At 41.7% G+C, this 17,581-nt stretch overlaps 1 protein-coding gene across 1 annotated transcript; it reads left to right on the top strand.

Annotated features, from left to right (window-relative positions):
• The first annotated feature begins 2,979 nt into the window (after positions 1-2,979).
• DEPDC1 (DEP domain containing 1) lies at positions 2,980-16,223 on the top strand. The gene is made up of 12 exons (XM_079982019.1): positions 2,980-3,108; positions 4,382-4,647; positions 5,099-5,249; positions 5,812-5,927; positions 7,233-7,363; positions 8,283-8,330; positions 9,117-9,257; positions 9,671-10,522; positions 11,207-11,379; positions 11,590-11,766; positions 12,729-12,914; positions 14,478-16,223. Exons 1-12 carry the CDS (start codon positions 3,061-3,063, stop codon positions 14,616-14,618), a joined length of 2,430 nt encoding a protein of 809 aa, XP_079838145.1. The 5' UTR covers positions 2,980-3,060; the 3' UTR covers positions 14,619-16,223.
• Positions 16,224-17,581: the final 1,358 nt, after the last annotated feature.

The raw sequence follows: 17,581 nt of genomic DNA, 5'->3' as shown, positions 1-17,581 counted from the left end.
CTCTTAGCCAGAACAGTCAGCTCTGAATTGGTTCTGTCCAGTGATTTCGCTCAGTGATTTCGCTCAGTGATTCAGCTCAGTGATTCAGCTCAGTTCAGAGGCTGGCCGCATCTGGCTGTGCTCTGATGTCCATCGATCCCATCCTCGTCGCCAGTGTTAGGTTGGGGGTTGACATAGCAGACGACACAGCGATTTCTCCAAGTAGCTCTTTATTTTGTAAGCTGGAATAGAACTGACTGCAAACAGCTCAGCCGGCCTGCTTTTATAGGCAGCCGGCTGTCAACATTGTAGCAACAACAGCCCAGAGTTCCCGCCTAAAATAACTCACGTGGACCTGAGTGAAAACTATCTACAGACCTGAGTGAAAACTATATACAGTATCCCCCTGCTGGCCCAGGGTGAAACTTCACTACATAACAGTATGAATTCAGAGGCAACTTCTTCAAAAACATGGTGCCTGCAGAGGCAGTTGACTCCAGCTCCCAGAAGTCAGCTCCAGTTTGCAGAGTCAATGGTCTGGGAAGATGGGAATTGTAGTCCAACCCATCTGGAGGGCACCACGTTGGCTACCGCTGCTGTAAAGGAAATGGCACAAACTGTTCAGTCTCAGTAATCAAGAGCTGTTGTATAAAGCAAAAATGTACTTCTAAGCTTGTGAACTATTCGCCCTTCCTGTTAGCAAAATATTTAAATCCTACGATTAGATTTATGTAAGTTTGATTTACGTTAGCTCATTTAAAAGTTTTATATGAGCAAGTGTTTCCCACTTAGGACAACTACCATTCATCCCAGAAGGCCTTTGTAACTGCAGTCTTTTCAAAAAGGTCATCAGTAAGTCTGGGCCAAACTCGAAAGCTTCAGCTTTTGTGTTTTACTGACAGGAATGAACAAACAGAATATCTGGCATGATGGACATTAATAACACTCATTTAACATTTTAAAATAGAAGTATTCCTCTCTTCTGTTTTTTACCCCCTGCTGCCTCTGGAGAAAGGTAACCTGGAATCCAGAGTTTTTTGGATTATGACAAACTGGAACGTGTCCAGAGGAGGGCAACCAAAATGGTCAAAGGCCTGGAAACGATGCCTTATGAGGAATGGCTAAGGGAGCTGGGCATGTTTAGCCTGGAGAAGAGGAGGTTAAGGGGTGATATGATAGCCATGTTCAAATATATAAAAGGATGTCACATAGAGGAGGGAGAAAGGTTGTTTTCTGCTGCTCCAGAGAAGCGGACACGGAGCAATGGATCCAAACTACAAGAAAAAAGATTCCACCTAAACATTAGGAAGAACTTCCTGACAGTAAGAGCTGTTTGACAGTGGAATTTGCTGCCAAGGAGTGTGGTGGAGTCTCCTTCTTTGGAGGTCTTTAAGCAGAGGCTTGACAACCATATGTCAGGAGTGCTCTGATGGTGTTTCCTGCTTGGCAGGGGGTTGGACTCGATGGCCCTTGTGGTCTCTTCCAACTCTATGATTCTATGATTCTATGTTGCAGTTGCTGTAATGAGCATCATGTGAGTTTCTTAATTTGATACAGAAAATCTGTGAAAGTGGCAGTTATTGTGTTTTCCATCTACCCCAGGTGTGGCTCATATTTGGGTGCTAAGCTTTTTTTTGTCCCGGGTGAAGCCTCCAGAGGGCAGCCATTGAGGCTCTAAGTCTGTGTGTGTGTGTGTGTCTGTGCAAATGTGCAAATGTGTGCGGGGGATGCCAAACTGGGTATTTGATCCAGATGAAATAAAGCCTAGTTTGTCCCCTGGCCTGAGCTCTTCCTTGTCTCATTGTTGTACCTTCTGCAGTCCAGGGACTCCCATTTCTATTTTATTTATTTGTTTGCTTATAAAAAATATCTATACACCACTGTATCTTTAAAAAAATACATCAAAGCGGTTTGCAACAACATAAAAACTGAAAATTTCCGGATAGTGTCTCTGTTACCATCTTCTGCATCCATCACACTCCACCGTTCCTTTTCTGCAAACGCCTTGTGAAGGTGAGGGACCCCGGAAGTTCAACAATGAACCCTAGAATAAAAAGCAAACCCACCTACGGCATCAGGGGGACATTTCCACAGCAGAAGGCACTTGGCTCTTTGTATAAACTGAACATACACATAGAGAAACTATCCAGGATTGTCTGAGTCCTGGAAGACCTGCTCCTTACAGTACTTGGCTAGCCTTTTCCACCTGGTTTGGGAGGGTGGGGCCTTGACTGACTCCAGCTACAAAAGCTGAGGCTGTTCAGCAGGTTCTTGGGCTAGGGCACTGCCTTGGTGTTGAGGTGGTGGTGTTTTTTATTAAGATTTAAGTATACAAAAACTGTGGTGTCTCTTTCTTCAAGTTATGATTTCTACAATTCAGTTGCATTTGTTATGAGACATTAATGATACATAACATGTAAGGTTATGAAGAAAAGAGGGGGAGGGAGGGTGGTTATGTTTCTATTCGTTTGTGTGTGTGTGTTGCTACTGATTCTCTCTTTTTTGCATCTTTATCTTAGATCTTATTATTTATGTGGCATTTTTTTCCCATTTGCTTGTTTGTTTACTTTTTGATGTTTTATTTATTGTCCATGACTGTTTGCTACGTTTGTAGTTGTGCAATTTTATTTTTCAGGTTGCAAGCCGCCCTTGAGAGTGGCTTTAACGATGGAAAGGCGGCATGCAAACAGAATCGATTCCTGGCCGCTGGAACTGAAAAGAGACGGTGGAGAAAAGCTCCATAATCTCACTCCAGCCCACCCTATCCCCAGTTCAGCACACCAGATTTTCCCTCCCTTGTACAAATCGGCCGGTAAACGCCACCCGCGTCCGCCCTATAATGCTATCTAGTCCTCCTTGACAGGGGAAAAATCGGGAACTGCGCCCATTAACCACCTCCTGCCTCCTTTCCTGGTGAGAACACACCTTCCTTCCGCCCTTCGCGTGCGTGCGCGCGCGTCACATGACCTCGTGCTCCTCCAATCAGAGGCTCCGGGGCGCCGTTCAAACCGTCCGGTAGCAGTTGCCCTCCTGCTTGGCGTCGCTCGCCATCGCCTTCGCCTCGCTCGGTCCGGGCGCGCCATGGAGGGCCGGGTGGTGTCTCCGGGTCCCTACCGAGCCACCAAGCTAGTAAGCGGGGCGGAGAAAGCGGCGAGGGAGGGACTCGCCCCGGAGCGATGAATGCAGAGCGGCGCATTAGCTAGCAAGCCCGGAGTGCGCGGTTGGGGCGGCTTCACACGTGACACAGTTCGCGTGTCTGCTTGTCTTCGTGTCTGTTTTGTTCTTTAATAAGAACTTTTTCTTTTTTAAGGTTGCCTTTTGGGGGCCCGAAAGAGCTTCTCTTCCCCCCCCCCAATCCTTTCCAGGTGCTTGAAACCAATAAAAAACACACAATGAAACAAAATTAAACCCAAAGAAAATAGAGAAAACCTTCAGACTGGGCAGGGGGTGGGGGCAGTTTGTGGGGTGGGGGTGGGGTTCTACCAGTTTTAAAGCCATCAGGGATGTGGTTTGTTTTAATTTCTTTTTGCACGCTACAGTCATGGCATGCAGAGGTTTTTCTCTTCCTTGTCCACATGCTAGTAAGCAGCAACTGGCTTCTTTGCCCAAGGACACCAGGGATGGGGAAATTGTGATCCCCCAGATGATATTGGATTGTGCGGTCCCAGCCAGCATGACAAGTGGTTGGGGATAATGGGAGTTGTAGTCCAATAAGATATGGAGGGTCACAGTTTATTGATTCCCCGTGGACATGGCGTGTAAAGTCCTCCATGTGTGATTGCTACATGCAGCACTACCCAGAAGTGGTTTCTATTTAGGGCCACGAAAGATGTTTAGAAAATTATCCAGTTCCACACTGGTCAAGCTGGTATTTTTAATTTGGTTTGCCCTTTTGCCTAGAAGTGCATGTTTAACATCATACACAAAGTGGTTACTACTCCACGTTAGAATCTGTGGATTAACACCTGTAAGTATGCATTGACAGGTGCTAACTGCTCTTAAGGGGCCTTGAATATGTTTAGTGGTTAATGAATATGTGATTCGTGGTGGCAGGACAAAACATTTGCCTATATTGAGGAAGCCGTGGAGTGATCATATGACTCCTCCTTTGCACACCTGCAGATTCCACACTTCACAGCACTGCCATGTGTAATCAGCCCTTTGTTAATACCCTTCTAGCTAAGGAGGAATGTTACTACATTTTCAATTGCCATTATGGCTGAAATGAGGATTCTGACATGCATTAATTCCTTGATAAACAGCACAGGGTTTGTGGTATATTTGGGCGCTGGTGCATTATGTGATGGATAACTTATTGTTTCATTACCAATTCCAAACTGCAGCTTCTGCTTAGCTTATTCTTGTTGTTTTTTAAAACCTAAATTTCACTTCTGCCTTGTAGTGGAATGAAGTTACTAAATATTTTCGGGCAGAAATGCCACGAAGGAAACACAGGCAACACTTCAAAAAATATGGGAATTGTTTTACTGCAACAGAAGCAATCGACTGGCTTCATGAATTACTGAAGAATAACAGTAATTTTGGTCCAGAAGTTACTAGGCAGCAAACTATTCAGCTGTTAAGGAAATTTCTCAAAAATCATGTGATAGAGGATATAAAAGGAAGATGGGGCTCAGAGAATCTAGATGACAACCATAACTTGTTCAGGTAATATATAACCATATTGATAGAACTTGGAAAAATGGGTTGACTGCATGCAAAAGTCCTTTTGATTTCCCCTGTTTCATGTGTTACTACCAAAAATAATGAGGTTTTAATTTATTCAGTTTCCACCTTTGAGTAACATGGAATTGAAAATTAGCTGTAACATAAGATCAGCATCTAGTAGTATGATATAATATGCACTAGGCTTGTGCCAAACTGCTTGGGAAACTGGGCTTACTTTATCCTGTTCATACAACGAAAGAATTCATCTTCTTACGTTTCAGTACTTGTATGTGACATGTATCCATTACCTTAATGAAAATTGTTGACTTTTATACTGTAAATGTTTTTGAGTGATGAACACTTTCCCAAATACTTTGAAATGCAAACTGTGTTTCAAAATAGTCTGTGACTCTACTGTTCAATGTTGAGCTTTTGTGTTTTAAAATTACAGGTTTCCTTCAGTTTCCCCAGTGAAAATTCTGCCACGTCGGTATCCGTTGAGTGAGAGCACAGATAATATTTCTAAACAGACAGAAAGGACATTTAAGTTACCACATTTCTCCAGAAGAACACCCAAAAAATATGAATTCCGGGAATGTAAGGTAATAGGTTATTTCTAACTCTGATTCTATGACTCATTATGCACACTTACCTGAGAGTAAACCCATGGAACACAGACCTGCTTCTGAGTATTTATTTATTAGATTTCTGTCTTTCTCCAAGGAGCTCAGTGTAGCAGCATACATGGTTCCCCTCTTCTCCGTTTTATCCTCACAACAACCCTGTGATGTAGGCTAAGCTAAGAGATGGCAACTGACCCAAGGTCACCCAGTGAGCTTCATGGCTGTGGGAATTTGAACCCAACTCCAGACCAATGACCATGCTGGCTGGAGCTGATGAACACAGTAGTCCAACAGCATCTGGGAAAGCTACAAGTTGCCCACTACTACGTTATGGTGTTGCAAGATTGCTGTAAACATTGTGGGAACAGCTAACTGATGAGCAATTGTGGGAACATCCATTAGCGGTCTTCTGGCTTCCAGACTCCTGGAAGGATGGGGAGGAGAATGGTTGTTATGAGACAGTATGACTGTCTCCAAACTCTTGAGTAAAAGTCTTGACTATACATATTTATAATGCCTTTTTATTATGGCTCCTTTGTAGGAGAACACAGAAAATGTGAAAAGTGAAATGATGGAAGAGGACAGGAAAAATATGTGCATCAGACAAATAACCCAAGCAGACATAGACGAAGTTTGGAGAAACACGGTTGTGATACAGTGAGTGACAAATGGTCTTCTTCACTCCTCTCATTTCCCAATGTGCCTAAGGATAGAATTGTTAACTTCTTGGGCAAAGATCATTGTAGTGTCCTGATGGTCAGCTGAGGTTCTCAAAGCATTTTGTTGGGAGAAGCCTCCTTTTAAGTTGTATACTTTATTGCTGGCAGAGCATTTTGAGTACAGTCGTACCTTGGTTTTTCAAATGCCTTGGGAGTCAAACGTTTCGGCTCCCGAACGATCGAAAACCAGAAGTGATTGTTCCGGTTTTCGAACATTCTTTGGAAACCAAACATCTGGCGCAGCTTCCGATTGGCTGCAGGAGTTTCCTGCAGCCAATTGGAAGCTGCGCCTTGGTTCTCAAACGTTTTGGAAGTCAAACGGACTTCCGGAACGGATTCCATTTGACTTCCAAGGTACCACTGTACTGGAAACTTTGAGCTTAGCAAGCTTATACACCAAATTGAATTAAAATATTAGCATTTCTAAAGAGCACTGGTCCTACTAAAACATAAAAAGTGCATGGATTATTGTAGTAGCTTAAGCTGGGAAGAAGAGTTATTTCTTCTAGGGAAGAATGTGTGTGCTTTGTCTCTGGCCCTGTTTATATTTTAATGATAAGCTCCTCTGGTTAATTTCTTTTAAAACCTATTTTTAATGGGTAATGAAGATAGCTTGTTTAACTAACTAAAGTTTGCTTTACTCCATCTCTGGTTCATATGTAATACCAAGCCAGGTTTTGTGAAAACCAAAACTAAACTCAGCCAAACTCCTCCTGGCTGCATAGCTGATAATGAGCAGAGGGAGGAGTGTGTGAGCCCAAAACTCACAGCAGCTCATGCAAATAGTGGTAAATCATAGTTAAGCATTACTTATGAACACGGCTTTTGTGATACTTCATGGAACTTCTGTTGGACTTTTGAAGATGCCCGGTCTCTAGTGTCCTTGTCCTTTACCTGTCTGCACTTAACAGATTTATCCTTGCTTATTATGATGCCTTAGACACCACAGGAAAATTCATTTCGAACTAGGCACTAAAGTGGATTTACATGGCCACCCCTCTTCCCCTATACTATGATTTATTTACTGTGATCACCCAGTGGTGAAGTTTTCATGAAAGCTTGGTTTTGATTTGAAGGCAGTAACATTAAGAACACAGTAAAACGATATGCTTATCATTTCAGAGATGTTTGAACATCAATATATATTGAATCCTTTTGCAAGCCTGTTTTCTTTAGAGACCCCCGAAAGTGATGTGCTCAGTTCTGGAATTATCTGGTGTTGTGTTTTTTTTCCTCCTTGCAGTTTGCAAACTATTTTAGGCATGCCATCACTCAACGAAGTATTGCACCCTGCACAAATAGTTCCTCGGTACATAATATACAACATGACTAATACAAGTAAACGTGGCGTTGTTCTTCTGCAAGACAAATCAGGCAAGTCCTGTACAATTATTTGAAAACCTGATTTCCACCCCACCCCCCTTCAAATATTATGGAAAGTGCAGCATTTCTCCTGTCTGGTAATTTAACATTGGCATTAAAATCTAATAATTAAAATCTAATAATTAATTAATAAAGCCCTCAGTAATTTGAAAGATATATGCCTTCTTTCCTACAGTCCCTCCCAGATGCTAAGATCAGCAGAGGGGGATCTCTTGGTAGTTTCCCCTCCCTCAGAAGTTTCCGGGGTGCCCTGGGAGAGGGCATTCTCTGTGGAAGCCCTAAGTTGTGGAATTCCCTCCCCATGGGGGGGGCGGTGCCTGGCTTCTTCACTATTCCGCTTTCAGTGAATTTTGAAGATGTGCCTGACCTTTGACACCTGAGACGTTTGTTTTCAGAGCCCCGCCCCCTGTTTTGTGTGATTGTGATCTGTTTTAACTGTTTCAAGTTTTTAATTGTAACCCGCCCTGGGATGTGCTAGTGAAAGGCGGGTGATAAATGCAATCATAATAATTTCAGCAGAACTTCAATGTAAACATGCTTCATTATCACAACCTAGCACAAGGGAAGAAGGAGCAAAGGGGAAGTCTAGAACTTTTCCTTCTTCTCAAACTACATGTTTTAAAACCGGTTATGTCAGCTAAGGGTTAGCTAGTGTGATGCAGTGACTAGAAAATTAACCATGAAGCTTTTTTAGATTGTGACCTTGAGCAGCTGGTAACTCTTGTTCTAATTCCCAGCTATGTCTCATGGGTAGCATGTGGGTTAAAGTGAGATGTTATATCTTCCAGAATATGCCCTTAGATGATGGATGAAACAGGACAAATAGAAAGCATATGTGAAGTCTGCTCTTAAGAATAATAATGGGAACTGGTCAATTTGTCTCTTCCTTCCTCTACCCCTTTCCTTGCAGAAGACCTCCCTCACTGGGTACTGTCAGCTATGAAGTGCTTGGCAAACTGTAAGTTAGACACACATTGTTTGAAATGTCAGGTGCTGAAATAGAAATGGAAAACAGAATAGAAATGCCAATACTATATTGGTGACATCTGCTGGGCTCTTATTTATTCTGGGCTTCCAATAATCTGATTTTTAGAATATTTTATGAGATAAGTGAAATTAAGGCCAAAAAAAAGAGCAAAATAGTAACACTGTAATTCCATAAATGCACCACAAATTTGTGCCTGATCTGTACAATGGCAGTTCTTAAAAGAATTGCTGTGTTACGTCTTGTCAGCGGTCCATCCACCACCATACCCCAGCCAGAATAACTAACTAACTTTATTTTTGCCACTCAGGAAGATAATTCCATTTGCATTATTATGTATAATGATGGTTATGGCCGAAATCCTAACTCCTGCAGTCAGGGCTTTTCAGAGCAGCAGAGGGGCTGCCACATCCACACACCAGCCACTCACTGAATACAGAATGGGGGGGGAGGCTTGTACCCCATCCCTGTACCAGCTGCAGCAATTGGGCCCAATCCTAGGCTGGCTCCCCTTTCAGAATGCCTGTTTCTGAGCTTTCTACTGCTGGAGATCCTGCCTGCTAACCCCTACCATAAAGGGGGTTGGAGTCCTCTGCCCCATAAGATCTCTCTCTCTCTCTCTCTCTCTCTCTCTCTCTCTCTCTCTCACTCACACGCACACACACACACACACACACAGCTCTTTGTGCTGTTTCGCGTTGTAAATTTTTGAAGAGTCAAGTTCAATGTTGCTGAGATTTATTTCCTTTTGTATTTTAGGGCCTAGAAGCAATGGCACGAGCCAGCCAATGTACATGGGCTTTGAACGAGATGTATTCAAAACAGTTGCCGACTATTTTCTTAGTCTTCCTCAACCTTTGCTTACATTTCAGTACTATGAGTTATTTGTGAATATACTGGGTACGTATTCCTCTAGTTCTGAGGCACCTCAAACTTTAATGGGCATTTGAGAAGATGGACTAGGACGCCATGTGTCTGAGCGAAATCACTTGGTTTTCACTTAGAAATCACTTATTTTCAGAGTGAACTCTGGCTGCCTTAATAGGACAAGTAATTTATTATAAATTTTAACAACTTGGTTTTCTGTTCTTAGTCTTTGCACTGAATGCTGAACACAGACTGGCTTGTTATGTGTCCTTAGTCTTGCATATCTGAGCTATCTGTTGCACTTATGTTTTTGAATATCCTCTGACTGAGCAAGTGTTCTCTTCAACGTGACTAACATTTCTGACTTAACTTTCCTGACTTGCATTGCTTGTCTTGTTGTCCTGTCACATCGCCTGCATCTGAACTTGTATTTCATTTTCTGATAGTTTTGTGTGGCTACATCGCAGTTCCAAATAGATCCAGTGGAAAATCTAGTGCACGGAATGACTTGACTCTTTCAAAAACTCCACCCTTAAACTCTTTCAAGTCAACCGAATGCCTTCTGCTAAGTTTGCTCAAGACTGGCGAAAAGGACAAAGCTGAGGCTTCCAAAACAGTTTCTGTAAAGTGTACAGCTGAAAAGGGACATGATAAAAAGTTGCAACATGATAGTTTGCCTTGTGAACATGCCACCGTTCATGAACTAGCAGGTGGGAGTTGTCAGGATCTTTCAAGACTGAAAAATGAACAAGCTGTGCCTCTCAAACTTAAGGCGAGGTGTTACTCTTTGGAAGGAATTGCAGATACCGCCTCAGGCAAGTGTAGTAAAGACGGACTAAAAACACTTTCTGAAACTGGAGTTCATATACCGTTTGCAAGTAATGGAGACCAGCTGTTTCACTCTGCACGTAATTCAGACTGTTTCTTGGATCTTTGTTCAGATGTCGCTGGCCCAAAAGAAACATGTGGCTTCAAGAGAGTTTCCGCAGCAAGTATTCCAGACCAAGAGCTATCTAGTGGTAACTACAAATCAAAGCAACTTTGCAGATCTCGTAGTTTACGTGGAAATAGCAGCTCTAGCTGGTGTAGTGCCCATGTTCCAGTTGCAGAGATCACGGTGAAACCACATCCTTTGGGCCATCTGGGCCAAAAAACCCAAAGCACCACTACACTGGTTACTAAAATAGGAAATAAACCTGGGAATTCTGATATGGCCATCAGTAAGAGACTCTGCAAAAGTGCAACACAGCTTTCAGAAAACACGCTTCCCCCCAGCACCCTTATGTTGACTGGCACAAGTAAGATTGCTTTCCTGAGCATGGGATTTATTTATTTATATTTACTAACTAGTTTGTTTTTCTGCCTTTTTTCCCCCCTTTGCACAAACCCCAAGATTTTAAATGACTAAACGTATTCAACAAGATTTGTCACAACGGTTCCTAGGGCCTTTGAGGTTCAGTAATTTTTAAAAACTAATATTTTGCCATGCAAGCACCAGTATTTTCTGTAGTGCATGCTAATGCCAAGTGTGTGTGCTCTTCTGTCAATGCTTTTATATTTGTGTAATTCAGCATATTTGTAACCCGCGTAGCTACTGGGCAACTCTTCCAAACAACATATAGAGAAAAGAGAAGCTGCTGTTGGGCACAGACTGCTAAATCACTCGTCTAGTCTCTAAACTTCTAAACAACCAGCTAGACGTTTTTATGTAACTGGACTTTAGCACACTTCGGTGTTAAAATAATAACGTTTCGTTTTCATTTGCTCTTCACCTGTATTGCTGGAGCAAAATGAAGCGACTTCAGGATCTTAGCACAAAAGTCTAGGATAGAGCACATAACTAACTTATTAACTGAAGTAGAATCAATTACCGTAAAACTATTACTTTGTGTTATGCGGGGAAATTAACGTGCAGGATTGCTAATTCTGCTTTTGATACAGTTACTGAGAATAATGTCTGTCCCCAATTTTTAATTTGCTAGAGATGCTCCAATCTCATTTAGAAAGAGTTGCTATTGAAGCACTGCAGATCTGCTGCTTATTGCTTCCTCCATCAAATCGCAGAAAACTTCAACTCTTGATGCGCATGATCTCTCGAATATGTGAAAATGTTGATATGCCACGACTTCATGATGCAGTGGGCACCAGGTCTTTGGTAAGATGCGTTGCTTTCCCATTTTTTCTTAAGTTGTTCCATTGTACAACTGAAATTTTAGGCTTCCAATGTTATCAGTCTTCCCTTCTGTGCCATTGTTACTGTTAAGGGGATATGTCTTGGGAAGGAACATGATACCACATTCTTTCCCATATAATTGCCACAATACAATTCTTTTGTTTCCTAACCAGTTTGTTTAAATGTTTCCAGATGATACAGACATTTTCTCGATGTATATTGTGTTGTGAAGAAGAAGTTGATCTTGATGAGTTGCTTGCCATAAGATTAGTATCCTTTCTAATGGATCATCACCAAGAAATTCTGGAAGTCCCGATTTATTTACAAGTGGCCGTACAAGAACACTTAGAAATTTTAAAAACTACTCAGGTGAGGGAAAAGGTTGAAGCATGCCTTTCATGCTTCAAACAGAAACTCTTATGAGTCAGAGATCTTAACTCCTGAGCTTGCTGTCTTTTTTCTCAGCCTGGATCTTGGGACACATTAGTTAACTATTTAAGGCTCCTACTTAAAATGCAGAACTTGACATTTCTTGCCCCTTAAACTTAAGGATGTTTTGCATCCTTGAGGTACTATTCTTCCCATATCTTCAGGCAATTGTAACAGTTTGGCTCCTAGCAAAGATTCTGTAGAAATCGTTTGGTTGCTTTCTGGCTATTACAGCGGTGCCTTGGTTGTCAAACTTAATCCGTTCCGGGAGTCAGTTTGATGCCTGGTACCGTTCGAAAACCAAGGCGGGTCTTCCGATTGGCTGCAGCAGCTTCCTGCACTCAGTCAGAAGCCAAGGAAGCCGCGTCGGATGTTCAGCTGCCGAAAAATGTTCACAAACCAGAACACTTACTTCCAGGTTTGCAGCGTTCGGGAGCCAAGCCGTTCTACAACCAAGGGACGACTGTATTCAGTTTGGTCTTCAGGGAATTCCGTGGACTTCCAGACCTGATTATTAATTGACAGGAATCAAATTTTCATTATGTTACTTCATACTATAACTGTTCTCTATACTATAATTCTGAGTCCAATGGCCCTGGGTACTTCTGTGGTTTCAGAAAATTGGGTCATATTTTTATCATACTTTGATTCCATTGTTCATTGGTATCTTACCCTCTGGGAGTTTCAGCCTCTATAAGTAGGTCGGTATTTTTATCATCATCATCATCCACATATGACAGATAGAGAGAGGGCTGAGAGAATCCTGGTTTGAAACCCATTCAGTGCATCCCTGGCTTAGATTGGAACTGGGAGCCTCAGACTGAGAGCACTTGCTGTTTAACAGATGCACTAAACCAACTCTGTGTAAAATGCCTGGAACGTGACATTATCTTTGTTTGCAGATGGAGTGCCTAGGGGAAGAACTGAGCACCATATTTCCAACTTACTCCTACTGCGAGAGGATAACTTCTCAGGAATTTGATGCACAAAAGATTTTCACCTCTCAGGCAGCAGTTGCTGAGCTTCTGGAAAGCGTCATTAAGGACAGAAAATTAAGTGTGAAAGACAAGAAGAAGAAGCTTAAGCAGGTAATAGAAGATGTTAAACCTGCATCAACATTATTTGTGAAGCAGGTAGCTATTTAGTTTTCAGAACTGGCAGTTAAGTTGCCTCTGGCAATCTCATTTAGATGAAAATTGTCTGCCTGAAAATGGGTGCTTGCAGTGTGAAGAACAAAGGGATCTGTTCAGCGGCATCTTTTCTTTTTCCTTTTAAAAAAGCTGCATCTGTTTCTGAAGCCTGCTACAACCCCATCACTGCTGCCTCTTCTGCTGTAGTGGTGAAAACAAGGCTTGTACCGCAAAGGTTTAGGTCTGGCAAGTCGGGCAAAGATATAACAGCTCTGGCCCAGGTTGCTACTTTAATCTTGCTGCTAATTAGCATTCTGCTTAGGCACTTCTGTGTTAAGCAGATGTCCCTATAGTACACCAGAACTTCTGCTGAGGTGTAGGTGGCTGCTCTTCTCGACCTCCAAAATTCACCCCCATCCCAGCTGTGATGAACAGGGACTTTCTAGCGCTACAGTGTTCGTTGTGCCAGCTGCTTTGCAAGTGCAAATACGACTGTGTTGTAACTCTGTAATGGGAGGACATGACATTCTTTTATGGGATTGAAATCCCTAGCTACAGTATGCAGAATCATATCTAGCCCACCTCAAGATGTCTGGCTGAATGGCAATGCATTTTGCAAACTAGGGGTGTGTGCTGGTGGGGGGGATTCTTTTCATTTTTTTAATGGATCAAGAGCAAGTCTGCAGTAGAGATTTATCCCTCCTTCACCAGCCGAATCCTAGGCATGTTGGCTTGGAAATAAATGCCACTGTCCCATATGATTTGCTCTCCAATTAGTATGCAAAGGATTTCGGGCTTAAAGGGTTAATGGTGGACATGCTGCTTTTGCAGTTGGCCTCTGCTTTGATATTAGTAGTACTCTAAAATGACACAGAACACCCCTGCAATTGTTATGAAAAAGTGCATGCTAGGTTGAATAAGTAGGGGTTCCCCTCCCCCCCTCAGTAAGTGTTTAGTTTGGTTTATTCAAGGTCACCTGACACACAATTTACTGTAATCTACTTTTGGGTAAAGTACAATATCTTTGGAAGCTTAATACAGAGGATTTCTGTTCTTCTGCAAAAACCTTTGAGTTTGTTTTTTTCCTGGACAAACCCCCTACACAAAATTGTACTTGTCCCAGAATTTCTAAGTCTTATGACTGGAGTCCAGCTCTAAAGCAAGCAGCTTTTAAATCACCAAGTTGCTGTTACTATTCTCTGTTCTCTCTTGTAGTAATGGAGACTTTGTTGGGCTTGAATTGTTTCTTAAATTCAGCCAAAAGTACATTTTAAAGTTCCTACTCTGTAGCTAGCTGGTTGCCAGTGAAATAATTGTTTCATTCTGGATAGCAAGAAGTCTTAAGCCACTATTTTGTAGCAAAGTAGAATGTTAAAATTGAATAAATAAAATAAATAGAAAATAAAACAAACTTGGCCACCTCCCTGCTCACCCCGTCTTTATAAGAATTATTACTTGGTTGTAGCACTGTGTTCGTTTTTTGTAACTTCAGTATGACTAACATGGCATCTTGTTCCTCAGTTTCAGAAAGAGTATCCTGAGATCTATCGAAACAGATTTCCAACCACAGAAAGTGAAGCCATCCTGTTTGAAGACAGGCCCACAATTAAGCAGCCAATGCTCAGCCTGCGAAAGCCAAAGCTTCGTACCCTGAGAAGTTAATTTTATGTCTTTTGACGAATTTGATGTTTGTAAAGCCATTTTGCTTGGAAAACAAATATTAGCCACATTTAAGTGAGCGAGTATACAAAAATGTGAATTTGTTGAACTGTGCTAAAATAGGTTGGGTCCCAGGGTTCCCTTGTCATACCTAAAGTCTGGAAATGACGACATCGATGTTTACAAAAGAAACCAACCAATGTAAATAGATAATATTTGTGTGTGAGTGGAGTTGGGTGAAATGAAGGGTAACCAAAAATGTACAGATACCAATAGCCAAAAAGAAAGAGATGGTGGAGTTAGTAGAATTGAGAATGCATGCTATAACCCATTCCAAGAAATGGGGGCATACTTTTACCTCAGTAAGCTGGTGTGTGTGTTAATTTTCAAGAAGTACTGCATTTTTTTTAGAAATTGTAAGTAGAAAAGTAGAGAATATTTTATTATTTTTTGAGTGAAAGCAATAGGTGTGCAAGCAATTTGATTAGACAGCTTTTACTTTTCAATTTGCACTTACCGTGTATGTTGGTCGTCTGTTGTCTTGAAACTTTGCAAGGTCCGCTGTTGACCAAGAAGAGGCAGGAGAAAAAGGAGGCATGGAACATGTGTCAGTGTTAAACAGAAAAGAGCGATTGTAAAGCTGATCATCTTTGCACAAATCCAGCCTTTCATAGAAAAAGGCTTCAACGGCCATAAAGAAGTAATTAAAAGCCTTGCTTGCAATGGTTCAAAGTGTGTTGCATTCGTAGTCCTGGAATATTTGGAAATACGTGGTTAATGGGTCACTGGTCCCATTATTTGTGTTGAGGTTTTCCTCCCATGCTGTCTTGGTTCTCTTTCTTTCCATTTAGGCCAGTAAATTGGATCCAGGCGAGAAGAGCAATCCTAAGTGGGATGAGGCGGAGAGTTAAGTAGCAGGCAATCTCCACTTCCAAATCCCTACCAGCTTGCTCTGGCCTTGTTGGGAGTTGGAAGGTGTTGCTACCGCCATCACCCTTCCATACTGACAGGGTTGGTTGTTTTTAAAACCTTTCCTCCCGCCTGTTTCAATGGGAGGGAAATTAATTATGGCAGGTTCAGGACTGCATCAGTAGGTAGCCCAGTATGTTGACTGTACAAGCGAAGGGGATTGACTGCAGTGGCTCAAATGTCACCCCCAGTTGATCCCACCACAGATGGGAAAAACAATGGCCGTACTGCTTCCATGGCTCCTGGGGGCTTAGAGGGGCCTCTAAGGCAGATGGGATGTCCAGTCAGCAGAGCACTTTCCCAGTGGCAAAGCCACACTTCCATCCTATCCCCTTTCCCCCACCGGCCTTTGGCAAGGGTTAAATTCAACTAGTTTTCAGGGGAAATCTTAAGTCATCACTAATATAATTTAAGTGGGACCTAAGTACAACTAAGGTTACTCTGAATCCAATCCATTGTGTGTTGTAGTAAGACTACACTGCCCAGATTCTTTTCATCTCACCTCTCCTTTTCTTTTTATGTTTATCTGTTGTAAATGTTTTGTGTTTACAGCATGTATCTGTCAATATTTAATTGATTTTATATTTTTAAAATATCTGTCAGAGGAAGCTTGTTGAATAAAATGACATAATGTTGGTACTCTATTTGTGTTTTGTTCGGAAGGGTGTTTCAGAAAGTGCATTGAAATTGAATCGTAGCAGAAGGACCTGCAAGTTTAGGAACTAAACGCAGAATTGCACTTAAGGAGTTAAATATCGTAGCAAATGGAAGACTATATGGAGTACCTTTTCTGACGCTTAACACTGAATTTATATTATCGTAGTATGAGCAATGTTTAAAGGCTGCAGTGGTAAATGGAAGGCCCCAAATTGTAACAGCATAATTTATTATGGGGCAGTTCTAAAAACCAAAGATGCTCTGAGTTATTGCAATAATTGTGAGGTAACCTGCTTATTCTGAGTCTTTTCTGACATGGGTTATTTTTCATCACACATTGGCTGTAGCTATCATACTGGGTTTTTAGATACCTTCATTTCCATGTGAAAGTTTGATAGGTTTATCCCTTTTTTCTTAATGCTGACTTAGCCCTGAGTCTGTCAATCCTTCTAAGCCACTATTTGCTATCTTTTTATGTGTGACAGATATTTCCTATGGAATGTGCCAGTATTCCTGATAATTTAATATGCCCATTCCCATCCTCTCTTCATGATCCCTACCATTTTATAGCCTTTGGCTACACTTGCAACACATGCCTTCAGTGCCTTTTGTATCAGAGACTCATTCACTTCCGCCAAATTTAATTAATGTTAATTAAGTTGCAAGAGCCATCATACAGCAGCTAACTAATGTTTTCAGCCCTACTGAGCATTTCTTCAAGGTTAGAACAGTGTTTCACAGAATTGGCTTCAAAGTATTTTTGGAAAATAACATAGGAAGGCAAACGGGAACAAAGAAAATAATTTTCAGGTATGTTTTACCTGAGTCCTTTACGCTTTCAAGTCATATTCTTTATGGCAGACCTACCACACTTTATAGTTCCATATAAGCAAAGCTTAGACACCTATAAGAATGTGGCCTTTGCAGCTTAATTGCACAAGAAAAACGATTACTGGGAATTAAAGATTTGTTTGGTAATATTCTCTTCTCTGATACCTATTAAGAAACCATGTGTGTTTTGCAACACAGGCACAATGCTCACAATGTTTGAGAGAGTAACAATCTGCTTTAACTTGTACTATTCCCATAAATACAATAGTCTATTTCTAAGAACTATGGTTAATAGTTCTGTATAGCCCCAAAGCCTGCATGCCTTAGTCCAATGCAGTATGATAATTTGTGTATTTTATAGTCTCTAAGCCAGCCTTTCCGAAACGCTGGTGCGTTTCAGCTGTTTTCGACTACAGCTTCTCGCAGCTCCAGCCACAGTGGGACTTGTGCTCCCAAACAACTTGAATGCATCAGGTTGGCAAAGGTTGCTCTGGGCAAATCGCTTGCTG

This window comes from Podarcis cretensis (genome assembly GCF_951804945.1).
Source record: "Podarcis cretensis genome assembly, chromosome: 6".
NCBI classification, from domain to species: domain Eukaryota; kingdom Metazoa; phylum Chordata; class Lepidosauria; order Squamata; family Lacertidae; genus Podarcis; species Podarcis cretensis.
Note: the sequence above shows the minus strand (reverse complement) of the source record. Positions and strands in the feature narration are given on the sequence as shown.

Excerpts from the sequence above, each read along its gene's own strand:
- DEPDC1 (XM_079982019.1), top strand. The coding sequence starts at position 3,061 with ATGGAGGGCCGGGTGGTGTCTCCGGGTCCCTACCGAGCCACCAAGCTA. Across the intron at positions 5,250-5,811 it reads ATGAATTCCGGGAATGTAAG|GAGAACACAGAAAATGTGAA; the intron begins GTAATAGGTTAT and ends GCTCCTTTGTAG. Across the intron at positions 11,767-12,728 it reads AAATTTTAAAAACTACTCAG|ATGGAGTGCCTAGGGGAAGA; the intron begins GTGAGGGAAAAG and ends CTTTGTTTGCAG.